Source organism: Homalodisca vitripennis, chromosome 7 (assembly GCF_021130785.1).
Source record: "Homalodisca vitripennis isolate AUS2020 chromosome 7, UT_GWSS_2.1, whole genome shotgun sequence".
Lineage (NCBI taxonomy): Eukaryota > Metazoa > Arthropoda > Insecta > Hemiptera > Cicadellidae > Homalodisca > Homalodisca vitripennis.
The window spans coordinates 127,445,127-127,470,427 of record NC_060213.1 but is presented as its reverse complement, the minus strand read 5'-3'; the positions used below and the strand labels follow the sequence as shown (position 1 = coordinate 127,470,427).

General features: G+C 34.9%; 2 protein-coding genes across 5 annotated transcripts in view; both read left to right on the top strand.

The window, feature by feature from the left end:
* The first annotated feature begins 432 nt into the window (after window positions 1–432).
* LOC124366602 (ankyrin-1-like) lies at window positions 433–11,473 on the top strand. 2 transcript variants are annotated; one of them, XM_046823197.1, is made up of 2 exons: window positions 433–493; window positions 10,131–11,473. In XM_046823197.1, the coding sequence occupies exon 2, from the start codon at window positions 10,202–10,204 to the stop codon at window positions 11,288–11,290; it is 1,089 nt and encodes a 362-aa protein (XP_046679153.1). In that variant the 5' UTR covers window positions 433–493; window positions 10,131–10,201; the 3' UTR covers window positions 11,291–11,473. The 2 variants fall into 2 exon arrangements, with proteins under 2 accessions (XP_046679153.1, XP_046679152.1); XM_046823196.1 differs by having other exon boundaries at window positions 451–552.
* Window positions 11,474–19,561: 8,088 nt separating this feature from the next.
* LOC124366294 (alpha-amylase 4N-like) overlaps window positions 19,562–25,301 on the top strand; it is a 28,847-nt gene continuing 23,107 nt past the window's right edge. For 2 of the 3 annotated variants that reach the window (XM_046822719.1, XM_046822717.1), the window contains exon 1: window positions 23,948–23,986. In XM_046822719.1, coding sequence (XP_046678675.1) covers window positions 23,963–23,986 — 24 coding nt within the window. In that variant the 5' untranslated portion in view covers window positions 23,948–23,962. Of the gene's footprint in view, window positions 19,694–23,947; window positions 23,987–25,301 lie in introns of those variants that run through there. The other variant, XM_046822718.1, reaches the window with a different exon arrangement.

Genomic DNA, 25,301 nt, shown 5'->3' with positions numbered 1-25,301 from the left:
CACAAACGATCTTGTTAATAGAGCGATTATTTAATTGACTCCATGAGTAATTGAGTTTACAACAACAGCTAATAATGTTTATTTATTGTAACATATCTTATATTCAACAAGAAGTATAAGTCATTTTTAGTCAAGTACTGGAAATAGTGTTTTGCGCAAGTTTTAGATGGAAGATATAAACGCGCCATCCACCGTTGGACTATTTTCGTGCAGGATAGTAATTATCTTGATTGCTTTCAACACCGCCCATAACAGTTGAATGAGGGTATCAATTAAATAAAGCAAAATATTACAATTGTTTAATAAAAACATCCATGTTGTGGAAATATTTTTCTGCAAAAACCTGTGTCAAACCACCAATCGAGAAAATTGATTATTACACTTGACGTGTCTTCTTAGTCTCAGTTAGTAGTCTTCTTTGGCGATTTTTGTATTGGCCTTTGATATAAACATCAACATTCAACATAACCTAGAGCGCCTTGAGTTAAGAAAGGTCTGTTGGTGGATTAGTTGAATTGAATCACAGTGTAATAACTCAATAATCAACATTAAGTATGATAATTGTTTAATTATTTTCTTATAAGACATTTAGTTTTTAGATATATTTATTTAGTCATTCAGTAAAATCTATTACTCCAGTTTTGTTTATCCAACTATCATAGTGGTTGTTAAAACTAACTATAGTATGAGACATATCATTGTAAGTCTGGCATTATTTATTAATAATTTAAAGAGATCTTAATTAATAAATGTAATATTAGTGTTATAGGAAGAAACTAATATTCTATACTCATGTAAAGTTAATCAATATATCTCGGGTGCATTAAACAACAGTTTATCAGGCTTACAATGGCATGTCTCCTACTTTTGTATAGTAAGAAAATGCTGTTAACCACTTTGAACATCAAATTATAATACAAATTGTAACCTAACTTTGAGTGTTTTGTGTTGTTGGGCAATGGTTATCAGCAGCACATTAAATTTAAAGCAGTGTGAAACTGCCCATGGATTCCATCCATAGAAAGAACTATTCCTCTGACACAAATCTTAACCTGGTTTATGAACTACTCGTAACCTAGTTACTGAACTACTTCTAACCTAGTTCCTGAACCATTTCATTTAACAAAACTAAATTAGTTATATTATTTGAAGACAAAAAGAACAAATACAAAACAAAATCTATAGAATCTACTAACTGGCATTCGTAAACTACAAATACCAGTTTTAATGAACAGCGTATACTCAATTTTACAGGACAAATGCAGAAAAAACCAAATCTATAGATGGTTGTATCTCAAAAATTTGCAAGCCGGTTTTGATAAAACTATCTGTACATAGTCTACTATACTACAATATAACCCCCATACTCAGGCCGTGCCTATTTCAGAGATATATCAAATACTGAAAAAACAAATCTGTGGATGGCCGTACCTCAAAAACATACTAGCCGATTTCAATAAAACTTTCTATTGACATTCAAGACATGGTCTACTATACTACAATTATATAACTCTCATTCTTAGGCCATACCTATTTTCGGAGCTATATCGATTTTACATGTCAACTACTGAAAGAACTTATACACATTTAATACTATACTACATTACTACATTAGTGTACTATACTATATTACTACCCTCATTCTTAGGCCACACCTATTTTCGGAGATATATTAATTTTGCATGTCAAATATTGAAAAATAAAATCTGTGGACGGCTGTACCTCAAAAACGTACAAGATGTACAGCAGCTGTGTTTTTTATTCCTACTAGTATACTTTATCATATACCTGCAATTTTATATTATTAGGCAATTTGTTTATTCATCTGGTGTTACCCAGGAGGCACATGTTTAGTGGTAAAGAAATTTAATTTTTTAAATGAGAATATAAATAAATTTTGTAAAACATAGAACACTTTTTTTTTATTTAAGGTATGATGAAGGATCCTCTAATGAATGTTTACCATTACAAAATTCAATTTTACGTGGCAAGCATATATTTATCATGCTTTCTAAGTGGAGCAATAATTTCTTGTAAAGGTAAGCTCTATAGCTGTTTAGAGAAAAAGATTGAACAGATATGCTATTGTTTATTTACTGTTCTATAAAATACATTAAAAACGCGCCAAAGCTGTATCCATTGTGTTGTACTGGTTGTACTGAGTACGAGTATATTGGACAAATCTCCATGCTTTGTTTACATTGTCCACTTTTTGTTTTGTTAAATGCACAAAAAATGTAATGAACACCACAAATGTTAACTGAAAAATACTTTTTAGTTGTATGCTCTGTAATTATTGAGTTTTGTAACGCAAAGTGGTCTCTATCATGATTTTTGCCTTTCTCAAGAACATTAGTACTACGAGGGTCAGTCAAATATAAACAAGACTTTTAACTTATACGTTTATTAAAGCTAAACAATACAATGATTACATGTTACTGCTTTTCTACATAGTCTCCCTCAACTCTCACACACTTTTCCCAGCGTGAGGATGGCTTATGGATCCCTTCTTCATAAAAGATTTGAGGTTGTGTCTTGAACCAATTGCACACAAATTCCTGTAGGCCTACTTCCTCATCACTTTCAAAACGGTTTCCACCAAGTGCTTCTTTGAGAGGACCAAAGAGGTGAAAGTCACATGGAGACAAATCTGGGCTGTATGGAGGATGTTCCAATGTTTCCCAATGAATTTGGCGTAATTTCTCTTGGGTCAAGGCAGCTGTGTGAGGCCTAGCATTGTCATGAAGCAAAATGACATCTCTGATTGGCTGGTTACGCCTTTTGTTCCGAAAGGCTGCTTTTGCTTGCTCAAGAAGTTGACAGTAATAAGCAGCGTTCACAGTACGACGTTCGTGTAAAAAGTCAATAAGCAAAACGCCTTTGCAGTCAAAAAAGATGGTGGCAAGAACTTTCCCAGCAGACAACCGTGTTCACAGGGCGAGTTTCGTCTTTCCTTCGCCACTCCATTGACGCCATTTTGGATTCAGGAGTGTAGTGATGGACCCACGTTTCATCACAGGTTATTATGCGATTTAAAAAACCATTCCCCTCTCTCTCAAGCCGATTCAAAAGCCTTTGGCAAATGTCTCTCCGGGTTTGTTTTTGATCGAGAGTCAGAAGCCGAGGGACCCATCTTGCACAAATTTTCCGAAAACCCAGATGCTCTGTGACGATGGAATGCACACTACCATGACTAATTTCCACTTCACTGGCAATTTCATCTATCGTTAAGCGTCGTCATTTTCAAGAAGTTCACGAACAGCACAAATGTTCTCATTAGTCAAACTGGTCCTTGGACGCCTATTGTGACTTTCATTTTCAACTGTTTCACGTCCGCCTTTGAACTTTTTAACCCAATCGTACACTTGAGAACGTGATAAAAGTCTTATTCCCAAACTGAGTTGTCAGTCTAACAAAAATTTCACTTGGTTTAACACCTTCATTTGTCAAGAACTTAATAATAATTCGTTGCGCAACTGCAGGTACAACCTCTTGTTCATACGTGGCTACAATGACAAACAAAACAGCACTGAGAACGCATTGTTGCAGCTTTCCCCCTCCCCCAGGCTGCCCCCTACCACTACTGCAACATGGCTACCTGCTACAACCTGGACGTTGGGTATAGTAATAAAAGTCCTGTTTATATTTGACTGACCCTCGTAATTCTGTCATGAAACACTGCTGTTTGAATGTGGGTAAGCAATCTGAAGCACAAAATTAACACCTACAATGAGATCTGAAGTAATCATTTGTTTGAATTAAATATTACCATATCTTCTAAGTATACATAATGTTTAATTATTGGTCCTTTCAAGATTAAACAACATAGTCAACTACATTATTCAAAGGCACATAGAAATTAAGATCATTGATTAAACCATTTGGCAGAACTTTGTTCTTAATTGTGTCTGTGACAGACATGACAACCTCTTACTTGTCCCATATGCTGAATTTATCATGAGTTAAAGAATGTTTTTGGCCTTCTTTTTCGTCTTTGCTATGTTACCTCAACAATATCCATGTTCTCAGGACAATCTATGATATTTGAATTAGTGCCTGATAGAAGATCACTTTTATGTTCCTGTTTACCATGTGTACATGTTCTTCTTTGGGTATGTTCATAGTTATTTCTTTATAAATCGATATAACAACATAAACAATAAAACAAAAGCACACAAAAAAATCAAAATTAAAATTAGGGATAGGCTTGTGGAGGATGAGGCTGAGATTGCCAGTCAGTTTAACGGGTTTTGCGCATCCGTTGCTGATGGGCAAGGTCCTCGACCATCTGACCCTAAAGTACGCCCCTCGCAAAGGCAGAGTCCAGCAGCCTCAATGGTGTTGTCACATGTTGTTGAGCATAAGCTTCACCTAATTATCCAGCAGCTCCCAGCCAAAAAATCAAATGACCTGTCTGATGTTCCCGTGGCTCATTAAAAAATGCTGCAAGCATTTATGAGACCCTTAACTCAATTAGTAAATTATTCATTCCAAACAGGAGTGGTTCCCTCTTTCCTTAAAATTGCAAAAGTTGTCCCAATTTTAAAGAAAGACGACCCAGCTTCTATAAATAACTACCGGCCTGTCTCAATTTTGCCAGTATCCAGCAAAATGTTTGAAAAGCCTTATAAGAATGCTTCAATTTTTGGACAAATACAATCAGCTCTCAAATGAACAGTTTCGGTTCAGAAAGGGTAAATCGACAACCGACACAGTTGTTGGTCTTGTCGATATGATTGTAGAGGGGATTGAATGTCGGAATCACACATTGAATGTATTCCTGGATCTGTCCAAAGCATTTGACTGCATATACTGCTCGACAAATTTGAGTCCTTCGGCATTCGAGGCGTGTCTTTTAAATAGCTTAGCCACAGATCCCAAGTTGTCCAGATATCAAATAAATCATCCAAAGCCAATAGATCTTAGCTATGGAGTCCCCCAGGGGTCTATCCTCAGTCCTGTGCTTTTCCTTCTTTATGTCAACAACATAGAATCATTGCTTCTGAATGGAAGAACAGTGCAATATTCAGATGATACAACTCTCTTTTTCAATGCAAGATCAAGCGAAGTTTTGGAACAACAGGCTTTTGTTGATATCAACAATATTTCAACAGCCTCAACCTCACAATAAACTTAAAAACCAACGTTGTAAATTTTTATTTGCGCACTGTGGGCAACCAATGTTGACCTGCAATATTGATCATAGAGCATTTAGACTCCAAAAAAGCGATTCGAATCATCGTAAAAATCCAAGTCAGAGAGTCGTGCAGGTAAGTTTTCAAGGAATTGCAGCTGTTGTCTCTGCCATTTCTCTACATATTGGAAACAACTTTGTTTTGTATGAATAAATATGCCTTAACGAGAGGCTAAGACATACACATGTATGAGACACGTGGCAGAGCAAAATACCAAAGTGGTAGACACAGAATGGTGGTTTATGAACGTCTACCCTCACAAACGGGTATTCAATTCCTTTAACAGACTGCCCAATTCAATAAAAAATGCTACAATGCCAAAGGTGTTTAAGACTCGCCTAAAATGCTTCTTGGTGTATCAGGCATTTCATAATGCAGGTGAGTTTTTGGCTTTCAACTGGGAGACTGCCCAATTAGAAGACTGACCCTGCTGTTCAAAGTGGGTTGCATTGGCGATGAATGAAAGAGGTGTGATTGTAAAGATTTTGTGTATGTATGTGTATTATAATAGTATAAATGACAGAAATTTAGGATATCCTATTATTGATGTTTGCCATACGATGTAATTATTGTCACAGGAAACAGATTTGATTTCATTTGATTTGCTAACATGTTTCCTAATCATGGGAATAAATCTAATTGGTCTTAGCCTTTTGTTTGCTGCAAGAATAATGGGTTTTAGTTGAATAAACCAATTCTCTACAGGACCACTGCTAATTCTTTCTGAACAAACATTCTCTGCATGTGTTTGAAGTAACAAACCAGACCATAAAGGCAAGTATGGTGAATATTTATTAATAATTAAATTTGCCATTTTAGGACTGTAGTATATGTTTTCTGTCCTAAATGCACTATCATGAGTAGTAGAATCTTCACTATTCTCATTTTTATTGGCATCTGAGCTGTCTTAAGTTTTCAAAAACTTTATAATTTGCCTCATCTTCTTTTGGTGCCTCTTTGATATTCAGCAATGTCTGAACTTCAATTTCAGTTGCTTTCATGTCTGTTGGTATATTGCATCAGAAATAAAGCAATATACCATGTACATCAGTTTCTTCAGTTACTGTCTCTGATGGTAAGGGGTCACATACTTTAGACAAAACAAAAAATGGTTTCCTAACTTCGAGTGCCATATTTTTGCTTAGTAACACAATTAGTACATGTTTTATTAACGATTTTATAATGTTGTAACTAGAACAAATTATAATTAAGCACATAACTTGCAGTACTAATTCCTTAATATTTTTCTTCTCAGAAGGAATTACTCGGAATAAAGCAAGGTGAATGTTCTTAACAACTATTTTAACAAAATGTGACACACATATGTGCAATGTTACGGTTGGTGGATTTTTAACAGTTTTACTATTAACTATCTCATGACAAACCAATAAATACCATACTGGCAATTCCACTCTGTTACAACTGCATGTATTATAAGAATGAGGGTTGTATTGTAGTGTAGTAGACCATGTCTTGAATGTGTTTAGAAAGTTTTATCAAAATCAGCAATAATCTAATGATGAATAAAAAACTATCTAGACTACTGTAGGCGATTCACAAGATGACCCCTGGATGAGTACATGGTGCAGCTGTGTATTGTAGTGGTATCACCTTATTTTGCAGGCACTTAAGTTAGTAATTACGTCTACAACATTAGTGCACACAATTATAGTAAGAGTCTCAAGAGAGGTTATTAGCGCCTTGAATTTGCTGGTATGCAAATAGGCTAGGGGTCATCTTGTGACTTGCTTCAGCATGCATATTTTTAAAATGTAACAAACAAATCAGTGTTAACATTTAGTTACTCTTAACTATTTCGAACATAAGCGCGTCTGACAGCTTGAAACACAAATAACACACGTACATCACCATTCTACTTGCAGCCATTACTCAAATTATTTTACTTTGTAGCCATATTGTTATTTAATCCAATAAAAAGAGCTGGCAAAAATTAATTAATAACTACAATTGCTTTTGTATCAATAATTTGGGTACTTAAAATCAGTAATTTGGTACCCTGATTCGATTGTGATGGTAGCCGCTTACTATGATGTTTTTTTTTTCTTAAATAGGACTGTTCTATGGACTGGTAGAGTGTAATCCCCTGCTTGTGTGGTGTAGTAGCTGTGCAGTTTTTTTTGTTTAGGAGGATTCTTGGTTATTCATTATATCATTGTTTCCAGGACGTAAATGGATGTTACTGTCAATAATTTCCAGTTTTTGGAAATGTGTCTGCAGCTCTCTCGCAATCCTATTCCAGCCATTTAGTCTTATTGCTTTTTTCTGCATTACCAAAACTGTGTGGAGATTGCTATCTGAAGAAGCACCTCTAACCGCTACTCTATAATGCAGGTTGCTTTCAAATAACACATGGAATGCTGTTCTTGTGGCTTCATGTGTACTTGGGCTATTTATGTGGTTTTTCCTGCACATGTATCAGGAATTTTGCAGAGTTTAATTGTTTAATTTTATCAGCTGCTTGGATGTTGGGTAGTTCAGTTACAAGTTCCTTTTTACTGCCTAAAGTCATTTGTTTTGTTTTTTGTTATTGTCACATTTAGCCATGTTGAAAGCTCTGTATGTTTAATTTACAGTTGTTTAGTATTTCTCTTTGCTGCTAGCAGAACAATGTCATCTGTATACATGATCATTTTACAATATTCTCTCAAGTGGTCTGGTCATTTATAAATAGAATGAATAAAATTGGTCCAAGGACCGAGCCTTGTGGAACACCTCTTTTTGCTGGTAGAAAATAGGATTGTACTGATTTTGTGAGTCCTTTGTTTCTTTTTGTTCCTATACTTGTCTCCATCCTTCGAGATTAAGGGTTATTTGTCGAATACCAAGGTTTTGGAGTTTTGTCAATATGCGTTATATACAAGTTTGGCTGGTTCCTGGGGCTTATGTTCTGTCATTATTAGTCATGCTTGTTGTGAAAGTGGTATTCAGTTTGTCTGTACAGGATTGGCTGTTCCTGGGGTAGGGTTTATTTTAGTTTTTGCTGGGTCAGGAGTTTAGGGGTCGAGGGAGGAATGGTCCAGTATTTTACAATTGGTTTGTTCGTCTCCAACTTTGTCATCACTGACCAAAAATCTTGTGATACTGAGTTGGAAGGATAGTTCGTAGACAGAGTTACAGATTGCAGTAGTTGCAATAGTATTGTCTTCATAATTTCCTCAGCTTGGTCTTGCCGTCTCTTCACATGAGCTAGTTCTGCAAAGATGAAACTTTTAGAGCTTATGTCAGGTATCTCATTTTGGCTAATTGGAGTTTATGTATCATCAAGTATCTTAGATCACATACTCTGGTCAGTGAACCTTTAACTGTTTGAACTGGTTAACTTATTTAGAAGTTTGCAGACAGTCTCTTCCTTTTCTTTGTCTTGCTCTTCAAATAGTTTAGTGAGATCCGTCAAGATTTGTTTTTCATTGGCTAAATGGTTTTCAGTACAATTTAGAATTCCTACTAGTTTGTTTTATTTGTCCAGTATATTTTTCCAATCCGTGTTTGGTAGTTTATTTCAGGGTTTGTTTGTCTATTTAATGTCCTGTTTTAGGTTTTAAGTGTTACAGCAAGTACATTACATTTTTGGTTTTCAGTGAGTAGAGCATTACCAGCTTCAGCAGCTAATAAAAGTTTCTAAATGTGTTTCACCTAAATTTTCAATGTTATGTAGCTTCTCTTGTGTTTCTTCTATTGGGCAGTTGTTCAGTTGGAAACTAACTGTATCTGGGGTATGATTTATAGTTGGTCGTTGAGTTTTATTGGTTGCATTTCCAGTTTTCTATTTGTAGTTTAGTTAGATTGAGAATTTTTTATCTGACTAAGTCCAAGCACTTAGAATGGTGCTACTTGGTGCATTTTTGCTAGACTCCTATTCTATATATTTCGCACGGATATTTAGACATTCTAACAGTGGTCTGACAGATTTACTTTCTATAAGTATAGTTTAATTTATAATGTGTGGTTGTTATCATAAATAAGTATGACTAAAAACAAGAATGTAGTCAGGAACATATTTTGGGGGGTTCAAGACAACTGATATTTTCCCATAGTGGACAGAAAGTAACGTCCCGTTTTGTTCCTTAAAAAAAAAAACGACCTTTCAGTAGTACATGTCAGTAATACTGAATTATTTAAATAATAATAATAATCATTTACTAAAAAAGTCATTGAAACGATTAAAAATTTGGTGGATCCCTTAGACCACCTTGCAGGCTACATTCTTGACTAGCTAAATCAAAAAATCTCATTTTTCAAATACATACGTATTCTTGATTAAGTGGCAGTCAAGTGCTGTAAGACAAGTATGAATACAGCAGCTGGTGTAAGTGTCGGTGTCTGGGGTCAATAGTCTGGTTTCAGGTGGTCAAGCAGCTGTGTACCAATGTATGATTAATCACGGTTGGATTGTGACTTGGCAGTGATGTCACTGTTATCTAGTTGCCATGCATGGTAAATTTAAACTTCTACCTTTCAAACTAAAGGTTTAGCAAACAGATGGTGCTCTATCGCGATGATTAAGTTAAGGAAATCGTATTATCAACCAGTATGAACAACTTTTGAGATATGTCTTCAATTGTTATGTTATTAACTCCACAATAAAGGGGTATCTTTATATTAGTGTCAAAAATAGGCAACTAAAACCCCTTGTAAAACTTTTTTTGCATATACGTGTTTCAGCATTAAGTCACCTTCAGTGTACATTAACCTCTCTAATGAATCATGCTGAAACATTTTTTAACTAAAATCAATTTGATTGTATAAGGTACTGTAGTATTTTACGCAATCAAATTTACATCATACCATGAGTGTTCTTATGTTTTTTAACTGAACAATTTGGCAATTGTATGCATTTCTTAAAGATCTATTAACCTGTCTTTAAATAACATTCTTTAATTTCAAAGATTTCTAACAAATACTTTTTTATTTCAGAAACTTTGCTGTGGACATCTTTTGGATATATAAATCCCTGAGCACCAAAAAGTATCCAAGAAAGACGAAAGATGTCACTTCACAAGGCAGTGGCTAAATCATCAGTAGAAGAGATGGAAGCTTTGCTGGACTCTGGAGCAAAAATAGACTCCCAGGATTACAACGGACAGACTGCGCTGTTTTCAGCGATCCGAGCCAACTTTGATGCCGGGGTAGATATCTTGTTGGCAAGAGGGTGTGATGTGAATATAGCAAACGATTGTAATGAAACTCCTTTGCATCTGGCAGCTTGCAAGTTCAACTTGGGATTGTTCGAAAAGCTGTTAAATAGAGGGGCGAAACTGGAATGTAAAAATATAATAGGAGAGACGCCATTGCACTCAGCAGTTGTATGGAGGTTCAGTACCGGGGTCAAACTGTTGTTAGAAAGAGGAGCTTCAGTTCACGCTAGGGACTGTTTAAATTGCACTCCTGTTGATTTGGCCTTAAAAAGTGGTAGCGTAGAGATGCTTCTACTGTTGTTGGACTACGGAGCCGAGTTGCCACCCAATGTCAGCAAATTTGGTGAGACTCCTCTACACGTTGTGGCCAGACTGGGACATGTGGAGATGGTGGAGGAACTCCTCATGCGAGGAGCTTCGGTAACCGTGGAGGATGACAAGGGGATTAATCCCTTGCAGGCATCCTGGAAGCAGCCAATAGTACATCAGATCCTTATGGAGCACGTTGTGAAGCTAAATGCTGTCAAATTGGTGGGGCATGTAAAAGGATCAACAGTCATCAAAGGAATGTTGTCATTTAAGAAGGCTTGTTTTCGGGAGATAAATAGAATACGGGAGAGAAGAATCGGTGCAAAATCACTCTATACAGTGTTTTCTATCTTAGGAGATCCTACGTTTGTATTTGATGAACGTTTTGCAGAAGTAATTGCAAGTAAAGACTTAAAAAAGCTGTTTCCGCTTTATGCAATAATTATTTTAAAGTCATGTTTTGAAATTGCAAAAAAGAGATTGAACATGTTAAATATTCTTATGGAGTGTTTTCCCTTACCATTACCTCCTGAAATGAAAAGGAAAATCTTTATCAGTCTTTGTGACCATGATTTAAAGAACTTGCTAGAGGTTGTTAAAATGCAAATGAACAATTCTACCTTAAGTTAGAAACTAATCAGTATTACAAGTACTTTGTTCTTATTTTATAAGATTATCTTCTTATAATAATAAGATGGTCATAATTGATCACATTCATAAAATATCAGTGGGTTCAATTTTTTAGTTTAAAATGATGTATCTATTTATAACAAAATTCTAACTCTTTTTTTAGAATATGGAATAAAGAAAATAAATATATTCGCTGACTTATTTTGGATCCTGTTTTTTGTTTGATTTTCTAACAGCTGATAAATACACACAAAACACTGACAAAATTGTGTATTTCATACTTCATGTTTATCATTGTACACATAGTTATCATTGCAAAACAAGTATTTATTAATACCAAGACATACTTGATAATATAAAAGTTGAAATCGCTGTGTTGATTCGTTCCCTTATACTACTAACGTATGCTAGTGTTGTTTTTAGATTCTATGATATGTCCAAGGCCTTTGACACTGGACCACACCATCTTAGTTGATAAGTTTCCTTATTAGTATTTCAGTGATTCTGTTGTAAAGCTCTTAAAGTCATATTTAGACAATAGAAGTTAAACCGTGTTTTGACAATTTTTCTAGCACTCTGTATGTAATCATAGAGTAACATAAGGTTCCATATTCGAACCAAAACTCTGTATCAATGACCTTCTGTAAAATGTGCAAAGTAACAGTATTAAGACGTTGTTTGCAGATGACTTGGGAATGTGTATACAGGATAAGTGCTTAGCTAAATTCAATGCCTTTTGACACATAGCTCACAATCATTTTTGATTGGTGCAGTACCAAGGAACTAAATTTAAATTCTCAGAAAAAACAGGATATCCTTCTTAGTTTGAATTGTGCCTTTGTTCATAGTCAACTAAACTATAGAATCATCATTTGGAATAGCTCTGGCTATTGTGTTGTTTGTTCACTTAGTCTGGCCCACTGTAAACCAAATTGTTTATCAAATTTGACACAAAACTGATATTCGCGAATATGAAACAAATGTATTGTATGAATATTAAAAGTCCATTAAAAACAATAGTCGAGAAAACCCAAAATGCTTTCCATTTTGCAGTTAGAAAAACTTTGACTGGTAGAGCAAAAATATTTTTTATATTTGACGTTTTATATAAAGTTTTTCAGAATGTAATTACAATTCCAAAGTATACAAGTTGTTTCAAATGTTATTCTGAGAAGACATATGTTGTATATAAGATTAAAAAAAAAAAATTACACTGAACAATTTTAAAACAATAATCATGTTTAATCAGCTAAAATTCACAAATGTTAGCTACTAGCACATCATATGTATTTGGACAATGGATATTTCTTTAAAATAAACAGCAACATTGGTTATAAATATGAGCATACAGCAGTTAGAAGTCAGTTACAATGTAAGCACACAGTTTAATTTATGAACAAAATTTTTTACGTAGGGGGAATGGATTTGCGCACAGAGTGTGGGACTCCCTTGCGGACTACCCACTAAACCCCCTACGGGCCACGGAGGACCCAGGCCGGAATCCTTTCGGATGACATCTTGACTGGTCCGTGTGTCTTATGTCCCATCCAGGACAAAACTACTTGTTTCGGAGGCTACGGGACAACCAGGCATCCGTCTTCGCGCTTCTGGTGAAGGATCGGATGTACATGAGTGGTGTCTGCATTCCATGCGTCCTCACTCTGCAGCATCAGCTCCACAACTGTGGTGACGAGCGTTCGCCTGGCCTCGGTGAAGTGCCCGCAAGCGAAGAAGGTGTGATGAACATCACCATCCTCCTCCGGGCAGTAAGCACGCCGAGGCGACCTGGCTTTTTCCATGCTGTAGAGGTACTTCCTAAAGTAACCGTGCCCCGTCAGGTACTGACACAGGTAGAAATCTAACTCCCTGTGGCCACGATCTATCCAGGGTTGAAGCTCTCGAATGAGACGGAAGGTCCAGCGACCGTCCGATCCTTCCGTCCACGCCGCTGCCAAACCTGCAGAGTCTCCACCCTGGCAGCAGCCAAGGCATCCTCTCTACACTCGGCAGACTCCCGAAAGACGGAGGGTCTCTCGATGGCCTGCAGATCAATAGGAATCACCCCAGCCACGACCACCACTGCCGAACCGGTAGGCTCAGGCGACTCTAAGTGCTGTTTTTCTCTGTACTGATAACAGCCTTTGACTGTAGCGTCTTATCCTCATGACACCCGCCCAAAACTCTGCGCCATACAGAAGGTTTGAGTCTACAGTAGACATGAGAAGGCGTCTCTTACTTGACCTAGGGCCTCCTTCGTTAGCCATCAGCCTGCCGAGAGACAAAACCACCTTAGAGGCTTTGTCGCACACTGCCTGGATGTGTTCCCAATAACGAAGACGGCAGTCGAGTAACACACCCAGGTACTTCGCCTCAGTCCTTGTCCGAACCTCGACACCCCCCACATTCATAGAGATCAGAGTGGGGATTCTCCGTTGAGTGAGCATAACGATCTCGGTCTTGTCGACCACCAGCTCAAGTCCGTGGCTCGTCATCCAGGCATTGGCCCGAATCATTACCTAATTAAGGCATAACTGGGCCAGGTCCGGAGTCCTCGCCGTGATGACTGCAGCTACGTCATCGGCATAACCCACGAGGAAGACGTCGTGGGGCATGTCAAGGCGAAGCAAACCATCGTATGATACATTCCATAGGTCTGGGCCGAGAATAGACCCTTGAGCCGCACCGGCAGTGACCTCTTGTTCTTCCGTCTTTGGTTTCATACAACAGCTGACGGTTCTTCAGGTAGTACTGCACAACGACCAGGAGATAGTCGGGCACGCTGAAGTACCGCTGCAACGCCTCTAGCATGTCCTCCCACCGAGCAGAGTTAAACGCGTTCTTTACGTCAAAGGCGATTAACAGCACTGTCGGCCGAGCCTGGTGACAAGCTGTTTCGGCTTGCTGGACGGCACTGACTACCTCTGTAATGGCGTTCAGAGTTGAGTGTCGCTTTCGAAAGCCGTGCTGCCGGTGATAGAGATCTCCGGCGGCTTCGATGGACGACTGCAATCTGGGTTTCAGCAAACTTTCATAGAGCTTCCCTGCGGTGTCAAGCATACAAAGTGGCCTGTATACCGACGGAGAGTTCGGGTCACCTGTGCCTTTGCTGATCAGCGCCAACCTAGCAACCTTCCAGCGCGACGGGAACACACCCGCTACCAAACATGCATTAAACATATTCAGCAGCAAGAGCGGATAACTCGCCGCCACAACCTTCAGAACCTCAGCTGGAACCCCATTATGAACAAAAATGTTATATACATGGTTACATTGACTAAAGACATATAGTCAGAGTTAGATTGTAGTGTCTCCATTCCTGTTCATTCTGCCTCTCCTTTCAGGCCTCAGAGTGTATCAAGCTACTGGAGTAGCCAGTGTGTACACCACAAAAAAAAAGAAAAGAAAAACGTCACCAGTATCAACGACATGATTTTTTTATAAAGAACTAACAATGCACACGACTGAGCCAGTTAACGATTATTTCTCATACTTCTCACAATGTTCTGAGTTACTATTTCATTTTTGCCACTTAAAATATTTCCTACTTTTTCGGCTACTTTGTGAACAACGCAAATATTGATGAAGACTTCTTGTGATGTCTGAACAAGATAGCCTTGCTATCGAAAGTCCTCACAAAAATAAAAGTATTAAATATTGGTTTTATGTGTTTAAATGTAATAATAAACGCAAATATTGAATAAACCTTTGGCAGTAATACACAATTTTACAATACAAGTAGTGACCATACATCAGACGATCAATGGAACAACTAGAACAACAAAATCTCCATTTGAGAGGTACCTCAGGGTTCTGTGTTGGGTCCTATATTATTGTTTACAAGTGATCTTTCTGTTTGTATTAATCCATATTGTTATCCACTCATGTGTGCTGATGAGACTTTTGACAACCATCCACAAGTCAACCAAGTTTTTTGAGATGAACACTTATTCCTAAATTAATGTAGGAAAAAAATTAATTAAAAAAATATTTAAAAAATAGCCCGAAGGAGTTGTAACACCAAATGACTTTTAAATTTCTTATTCAACAGGAATGTTAAGCTGGTGTGAGATGATAGTCTTTCATGGAGCATACATAATGATAAGGGGGTGGTTGATTGTCTTGGCGAGAAACAAATATCGAATAAGACCCAAAGTTCAATTACTAGCAGCACATATAAATTAAGCCCAACTATTGAAAATTAGCCTTAAAAGTAGTCGTAAAATATCTTAGCTATGTGGTTTTTAAACAATTCTTGTCCATTAATTACACTGTATTTAAAGTTGTTTAGTGAGATTCAATCATAGTCCAGTAAATGAGCATTTTCCCGTATATTTATCCCATACAGCACCGTTTTTTATAAAACTTTTGAATTAGGTTCCACTTATCCTCTATTTCAAAGTCTATCATGTATGTGCCGCGGGTTGCTTTTCCCCTGGGGGAGGATACTACCCCCTTCTCGGGGATGAGCAGTTTTTCATTGAAAATAAGTCCGGAAATCCATAAATTAATTAATTATAATCAACTTTAGTTTCATGATTTTTTCTGGAAGTCAATACTTTTCGATTTATTGGCGAGTGAAATCGTCGATTTTCAGTCAAATAAACCAGGTTTTTTGCGAATAACTGGAAACATGTGCATATAATCGTAAATTCTGTACATAGCAAAATTGTAGCTTACAAAAAAATAATGTATTTATGATATACTAGCTGTATCCCGCGGCTTCGCACGCTTTTCGTAAGCTTTGCACGTGTATGTGCACTTCTGGTTCAAGTGAATTATATTTCCAGTGCCGATGTCGAGTTTGCCTTGTTGTCACGATCAAGAAAATCTGTGTATGTTTATAGCCACTTTAAGTTCAATCAGAAATTTATCTTCAAGACAAATATACATCATAACTTCAATATAGTGTTTGGTTATTTAATATACATAACAACTGTCTCGTAATTGTAGGGTACAGGCGCTTTGAAAACTTGTATCTTTTGCAGCACTGCCTGGTGGCGAATTACATCAATGGGCATAGTATATAAACCTTCTCTGTGGAAAAATACATATACAAATTTTCATAATGGTCGGTTAAATAGTTTATGATTCCATAAAGGACAAACACACAAACATTCATATATATATATATATATATATATATATATATATATATATATATATATATATATATATATATATATAGATGCAGGCCCAATACAAAGGGAATTATAGCTTGTTGAAAGTTGATAGGTATTTTCAAATATCAAAATGATAAGTTTCTACGTACAATAACCAAAAACCAATGCATACTTTTGGGAAAATTCATAGAACCTTTTTTAAACTCCATTAGAAACCTTTATTTTTATAAAAGTTCCTCGCTTTTAAGTAAACAAGTTATGAAGAAAATAACTTATGAAGAATTGATTCCTATTTTTTCGGTGGAAAAAATAATGAAATTCTCACCCATATTAAAAAAAGTTGTTACCATTTTACAATTCACTTTATTTATGTTCTTATAAAACGTTCTGAGTGTCTGACGAGTTTAAAGTATTTATTTTGGAAAAAAATTGAGCTTGAGTGAGAAATAATTTTTGTAATTTAGTGAAAAAATCGCCTTTTCTTCAAAATAACTAAAAAAAACTATTAGTGATACGCAACATTTTGTAAAATACAACATTGTAAGTTGTTCTCTTCTGAAAATTTTGGTATTTTATTTTTTTGTAGGGTAAATATTGTGCAAGATATGGCCGTTTAAAGTATGCGTGTGTTTGTGCAAAGTACCTTTTTGAGCCATTTTAGCATGAACCATTAAAAAAATTAGATCTGAGAAAAAATTATTTAGATAAGCTAGCTCTTCAAAAACCTACAAAATGCTTTTTTGGAGGGCTTGATTGCTTAAAAATAAGGGAGTAATGGAGAAAAAAAAACAAAATCGCATTTTTGTAGTAATTAGAATATGTATATTATTATATTAATGCATATTATACAAAGTGGCTATATATTAGGCTTAGTTCAACTGTCACTTATATACAGGGTGTCCTACGAGTAACCCGACAAACTTCTCAGTTGGGTTTCTCTCATCAAAATAATGAAAAATTCATATAAACATATGCCCGGAAAGATTTCGCCCGATTTTCTAGGAAAGGACGGAAATAAAGCAAAACTGATGTTTTATGGTGATCTGTGGTGTAGTGGTAGCACACTCACCCGGCAAGTGAGAGATCCGGGTTCGAGTCCCGGCGGAGCAAGTACTTTTTGTGATTCAATGTTTATTGAAATTAAATTCGACTATTGCGATTTATACAAATTTAATTAATGGCGTTCCGATCGTATGTCAGTTTAGTTCTTTAAATGCATATGCGACAGAGACTGTTAAGTAGAATATTTATTTGAATCGTAAAAAGTAAGGGCTCTGTGGTGTAGTGGTAGCACACTCACCCGGCAAGTGAGAGGGAGGGAGGGAGAGAGAATATTTTTTATAACATGATCTTAGAGATTATTACAGTGTCAAATACAATTTATCAAAAATAAAAGTATTTTAGATTTAATTTAGTTATATATTTTATTTTATTAAATTATTTCTTGATATTTGTGTCTCGTTTGATGCGTTACTATTTTACTCTAACCTCAAAAATGATAGCTGAAAGAAAATTTCTTAAGATTTCACATAAAACTAGGTTGTGTGCCTATTTGGACCAAATTGGCTATAAGAAAGCAAGCTAACTCCTTGACTATTTAGTGAAAACCTTTTGTATGTACAATTCTTCCCTACCAAAAATACACAATGCACCAGTGACAACAAAGCTATTTCTCTTTTATGTCCCATAGGCACTGACTGTATGTATAATCTGTGACGTAATAACAATATCAACAAATCATTCCACTTATCTTGTTTGATTGATCCATATGGTTCATAAAAACAGTGTGAGAAAAGATTATCACTGTAACAAATAACCTTTGTATAGGCTCTCAAGCAGATTTAATTTATCATTATTGTAAATCACAGAGCTTGTTATCAAAGTTCGTGCACAACTGTAAACTAACTTTGCTAGAATAAATGGAACATTTTTCAAAGCCCGGTTACATTTTGGTGCTCTGAGTGAAAACATAACCACAGAAAAGATTTCTGGTGCTTTTTGTTATTCCCAACTGTGTTTCATCAATGTTAAAAGTGGTTTGGAGCTAAAATACACGGTACTAATTATGATAAAATTGTAGAAGTTAAAGTATACTATTTCAATAACTGTAGTAAACAAGCAAGCATATTTTGAGAAATTTAAAATTATTGCCGAATTAGAGATTTATTTGTTATAAATATTTATTAACTTGACACATTTCATTATATATTAGTAGTTTACAATCTTACATATTTACACTGAATTTTACATAAAACTAACGTCAAATTAAAGTCAAGAATCACGCAGATTTAAGTAGCGATGGGCTTACCAATATATTTTCTTTTGGATGAAGTGTAGAACTTCCAAAATTAACTGACTTTCAGTAAAAGTTTATGTATATAAAACACAACTTGTGGAAACAATAACAGTCTAAAAAAATCTAAAACAAATTGGAACTTGGTTCACAAATTTATCTTAAAAATATCTCAAGTAAAAGAATTCACAAGTTCGTTATTTATAACCCACAGAAAAAAGCAAAACATAGTTTAGAATGCGTATAAACATTTCAAAAACTTTTTTGTATCTTAAATGGTCTTTGAGATATACATTACAAATAAATCCCATACGAATTTTTTTGCCAAGAACTAGGAAAAGAATGCTGAAACAAGTTCAAATATGGTAAAAAAATAATTTCATAGATATCTTGGCTAAGTTCATTGGCCAACTAGGCACACCATTTTGTTCCAATACCTTTGAAATAAAAAAAAATCACGACTCAGTTATTTACGGTACGGACCTAGAGAACATTAAAAGAGGAGTATGTGTAACATTTTGTTATAAAAAAATGTTTTTGTATTCAACCGGTTTTTTGACATAAATAAATATAAATAATATGAGAAATAAATTATTAATATTTCAGTTGTCACAAAATCTACTTACTTCTTCTAATTCTTGAAATTGAGTATAATCAAATTAAATACGAACCAAATAAAACTATTAATGGTATATACAAATTTGACTTGGATAATTATTCAGCACAAATAAATTAAATTTGTTAATAAGTTTAGTAGATGATTAGAATACATGTAGAAGAGACAGTATTACGATATCTGTTTGGTCTAAGTACAAAAGTATACTTTGGCTGCCAATAAGTTTATTTACAGACAAAATATATTGCAAAACAAATCAGATTTAGACAGCTCAGTTAGTTATCTGTAAGGGCAAGAGGTCAGTTTGTGGTTAACCTTGAAACTTCAGTCAGCACACTCATCTGGACAGCTTCTGACCAACTACATCTACTAACGTAAGTTTTATGGTAATTTTCTAAAATATAAATCTATATACTAAGATGGTCACTTATTCAGTTATTTAAATAATTTAATAACTTACTTGGTTAGCTGAAACAATACATTTTACAAAGATATTTAATTAATATTCAGACTTCCTCATGCAGTCTAGCCAACTGTTTAAATTGATAAATAAAATGCAAAAGAAGATGGGTTAAATTTGGCAGAAAAATGATCTAAGTATACTTCTTATTTCTAGAATACCTACTCCTGTATATTCTTGTACATTGTAGACTCACCAAATCTGAAAAATATAATAATTTTAAGTAATTATCTTTAATTTTCTTTGTGTTTACAAAACTTGGTTTATTTTTGAACTTTTTCTTTATCTGGTCAATTCCCTAAAACAACATTTTCCCATGTTCCAATGATAATGCATGTTCTTGTCATAGATCATCTTAGATATTTATTTATTGAAAAGATTTTTTTGTTAATTGTTGTAGAATTTTAAATAGAAGTCATTAAAATACTTCATCTGGAACCTTGATAGTTTCCATTATATTGAATGGATGTTGTTTTTAATATTTCTGAATTTCTTTGAGATGACAGTTTCTTTACAAGATAATTTTTGAAATATTTCAGATGAGATGAGATTGTATTTGGAAGAGTTTATAGATGAAAGGCATTTGATTGTTTTGCACTTTTTCACTTTTAATGCAGTGAAATCGATACATTAATCATAGTTTCTGAAATCCAGGGCTTTGAAAGATTTTCATTACTAATGACACAATTATGTATTTAAAGTTAATGAATAAAGAAAGACTACTGATGTTGGATTTAAAAGAAATGGTTATTGCTTAAGTTTTCAAAAAATAATATTACATCAAGGTTGTTTCTACTCATGTTTCAAAGAATCCATTTCAAGGAGAGATCTAATCTGATATGGATGATATGGATTAGGGTGATAAGGAGTGTTATATCTGTATTTCATTGAAGGAGGAGCTCTTCTTTTTGGAAAATCTATTGGGGCTGAAACAATATTACACAATTATCCAATCATTTTTAATGTTTTCCACAACGCCTTTCAACATCAAGGATGCTATTATTGGATGTAAATCTAAGCATTTGGACAATTGTGTAGTTGTATTCTACAATGTATTTATATTGTTTCACATCATAAACGATTGTTATTTATTGATAGGTTTTGCTACTTTCTCCGGTATATGTGCTATATACCTTTTCAATGATCTTTGACAATATAGAAACCAGAGTTGTTGGACAATAATTGTACGCAGAATATGGCACAGAATGAATGATTTGTTTATTATATTTAGTAGTCCACTTGACTGCTTTTCCTTAAGGGTTTTTAAGACCTCATTGATATTTGTCGATGTTATCAAGGACTCTAGGTAAGTAATGTATAGTAATTGGCCATGTTTTCTTATATTATGATTTCCCAGAGTCTGTATATTCTTTTTCAGTGTAAATCACCCATCACTTTAGAACAGCTGTTCAAATGTTCAGCTACATTTTGTGAGTCTTACATTTATTTATTTTCAATTTTCACGAATTAAATCAAATCATTCATTGTCAAACAACTTTTCATTACTAAAACAAGTTATTGTACTAAAACTATCCTTTTACAATAAATACTAATCGGTACTAATACTAAAGTTTTAACATATGAAACTTTTTCTGTAATATGGAAAAACAATATATATAAATTGCATTAATATCTTAAAATATCAATAATTGCATAAAATAATAAAAAAAAACAATCAGGCAATAACAATAAACAAATAACAATTAAGAACTTAATGTAAAAAAGTCTCTTATGGAGTATAAACAGTTTACCATTAGTTTATCTTTAACATATATTTTAAACGAATACACACGTTATATGTTTTTTATTGACAGTCTTTTTTCCCACTCATTAGGGCTGTATCAAATGCTGTAATGAAATTTTCATCCATATTTTGTTTTAATTCTTACCATAATCTTTCTCGTTTTCCTTTATATAACACTACACAATATAATCAAATCCCCGGACCTCAGCAACACAGTGTAAATTTATTTATGAACCTTCCATCTGGAGCAGGAGTCAGATTTTATAACAAACTCCCAGAGTATATTAAATCAGAAAACAATGACAATTAATTCCAAACCTGGAAAAATGTTTGTTATACAGGGTATTCTGTACAGTGGATGAATTTATGGAGCATTACATTACATATATAATTAAATTAAAAATTAAAGGTTAACATTTTACACATTAAAAATTTTTTTATCTTTAATTAAATATTTGGATATCTCCAAGGTTATGCTCATTAAAATTTTATTTTATTTGATAACACAATGTTGTTCTATATCAATAAAATGGTTTTTTAAAATTATTAATGTTATTACCATGTCTCTTTTTCTCACATGTTTTCTGACATTCCATAATTACACAGGGTCTTTAAAAAATCAAATTTTAAACTCTGTGCTTCATTGTTGAAGTGCCAGAATTATTTTTAGTAATTTCCTTTGTACACTGGGGATGTATTCAAGAGATTGTAGAATCACTTGAATACATTGATTCAAGTGAATACATTGATTCTACAATCACTTGAATACATTGTATGCTACATCAGACTCACTATCAGGCTCAATAGGGTTCCAGTGTTTCCAAAGAAGAATTTGGACTTAAGGTTTGTAACTAAAACATATGTTAGAGGTGTAATGTTTTGTATCTGTATCTGTAATCTTCTGTGGAGTTTCGTCAAAGAACCTTGACAGGATTATGTCCATGTTGATGTTAGTCATAATGAGGTGAAAACATTTGTGGTGGCGTAAGAGGCTGGTAGAGGAAGTCTTTTGTTAGGGTGAAAAGATAGCATTCAAGATGTTATCCATTGTAGTCTTGTATGTCTAAATTAATACCACCAATCACCACAAGCTCTTTGTTGTGTGCTTGTAAATGCTCTAGAACTTTTACTAATGTGTTTATACTACCCCTTACATTTTCATCTGGTAATCCAAGAATACATCGTTCCAACAACAACAGATAACAATGCTGTTTTACAACGTAACTCCTGATAGAGATGGGACCCCTCAACTGTTTAATGAGGTGTGCACTTTTGCCTATGTGACTGCTCCATCTGACCTCTGCTGTATCACACTATAAAAGATTAACCTTTAACCGCTACGAATTGTAACTTTTTAGCCAAAAAGTTTGTTGACCACTAGGGTTTACTCCTGGCCGGTTTATACCTTCCAGTTGAACCCAAAGTGGGTACAGTAAAAACCGATGTGTCACAAATTTGGGCAACCTTTTGGATGTCTAGGAGCAGCACATCACTAACCGCAAATGTCAAGATTCTGGAGTGCAAGGTAATTCGAAAGGTCTAGTCTACTGCAGGAGATGACTGTTGGAGTTGGTGGTATTTGTTCCATAAGAGTCAAAGGTTCAGGGTGTGTCACTCTCTGCCTGCTTTGACGGAGAGGCTGGTTCAGAGCTGGCATCTTCTTCTTCCTAGTGGACATGATTTGAAATTAGTGCTCTAATTTTTTTCATGAATCTTCACAGAAGACAATCCCTATTCCTAATCTTACCCATCCAAAATATCCTGTCACTCCGGAAGCAGCACAAAGGTCCTTATACGACTAGGTGCAATTTTCTAAGCCTCTTGTCCTAAGAACACAAAAAAAACTTTAGCTACATTCTGTAAGGACGAAGATGTCAGAATTTGTGCCACTGAAAGTAATGAAATCTTATCTACTTTCTTCTCAGCCCACAAATATTTTGGTACATTATTATTTACATTCCGGGGTCCTACCAAAATTTTGTTCATTTTTGAACTTAATGTTGAAATCATTGTTTTGAACTATGATATTTAACATAGCTTTTTTCTGGCAAGCGTTGGAATTTAGCATTTTCTTTGGTGGTTGGTGAAATACTGGGTTTGTAGCCACTATACTGCTGACTCCAAGAGGGTATAGACATTTTGCCACTTATTTAGCATTGTATAGCTAGAGCCTATTGTATAATAAGTTTACTCACAGAACTCATACAATATCCAGTATGATAAAGCAGTCCAGTACTAGATATTGTGACGCTTTACAGCCAAAATGTTATCAAACGTCTTTAAAAAACATGCTGTTGTCAGGGAGATATGTATGCTCAACTGATGTGTATGCTAGATGTCAAAGTTGCTGTGACACTCAGGTGTCATGTCACTCAAACTCAGCTATGATCTGCTTAGCCTAGCAGGCTTGTAAACCATTATTGTTGGCAGTTGGAAGAAATGGTGTGTTGGAACTTATGTGGTGTGAGTAACTTGGTCTGTCTTTACTACGTACTTGATATATTTGTGAACACTAATTAATAGTCTAAAGTTGGCACCAAACTCAATTTCGTGATTGATATAACTGTTTGGATGTATCACCACGCCAACTTGTATTTTGAGATTGTAGATGATTCATCTACCAGAAATAAGATGCGAAGGATTTGATAATTTTACTAGACCCTTTGATAGTTCTTTAGGATTTGGATTTGATACTCCTATTAGGTTGTTAGCAATAGAGAGTTTCTTTAGAAGGGACCAAATTTTTTGCTTCTGTGGGTGAAATTAGGTTACCAACGGTATTCACCCATTTCTCTCTTCCAGCGTTTTCAAAGAATTGAGAACTGGATCAGTTGTACTCGTATTTGATTTTCTGACTTCACTGAACCCAGAACAGAGATGTTTATCTTTTTGACACCTACCAGGTGTGTAGCTGTTTAAAACATCCTTTAGCGATGATGCTTTATGAGCAGTTGACAGGAATAACTTCATTAATCGATCTCATAGCTTTCTCACTAAAAGAGAAATAAACCTAATATGTCCGTACACAACAGGCCTCACAATCAGCTTTACAAACTTTCCATTTAGACCTAGGAAAAGACGTCAAAGAATTAAGGTTTTGTACTCCTGTTGATATTGGAATAGGCCTTTAGTTGTAAATGGAGAAAGGTATCAAGAACCTTCTTGCAGACTAATATTTTGTTGATGTTCTGTCTAATATAAGTTGACACACAATCAAAACCCTAATATCCTCTATGTCTTCAATGTATGTTTTTAGTACTGCTAGTACATTGTTTCTTAATTTTTAGTATCACTTTGCTGAGAAAACTGCTCTTGGATCAGCTTAAAACGCCTTTGTTAAGTGCTATAAATTTAAAGCTGAACCTATATTTTTAAAAACCCTCGAAAAGCTGTTTGAGTTGTGTTTGGTACCTGATCTAGCTGGGAAATTCCAATTTGTATAATCCAACTAACATGTGTGTACATTAAACGACTGGATGCAAACAACATAACAGAGGAGTTGTATGGTTCCAATAGGACGTTAGGTAGTGGTTTTGACAAACAATGCAGATCTTCTTGGCTCTTGTCACAAGGATGTTCCACACTACAATCCATATCTTTTCATGGAGAATTAATAAGTATGTTTTACATGAGTTTCTGTTAGTGTGACGTCAATTAGTTTTTAGAGTAATGTAATAGTCCATTTACAATGTAAGACTATGAGAGAACAAATGGTAAAATGATTCATTACCATGTTGTACGATTGAATTAGCAGTATAACTTGATATAACTTGCGCCA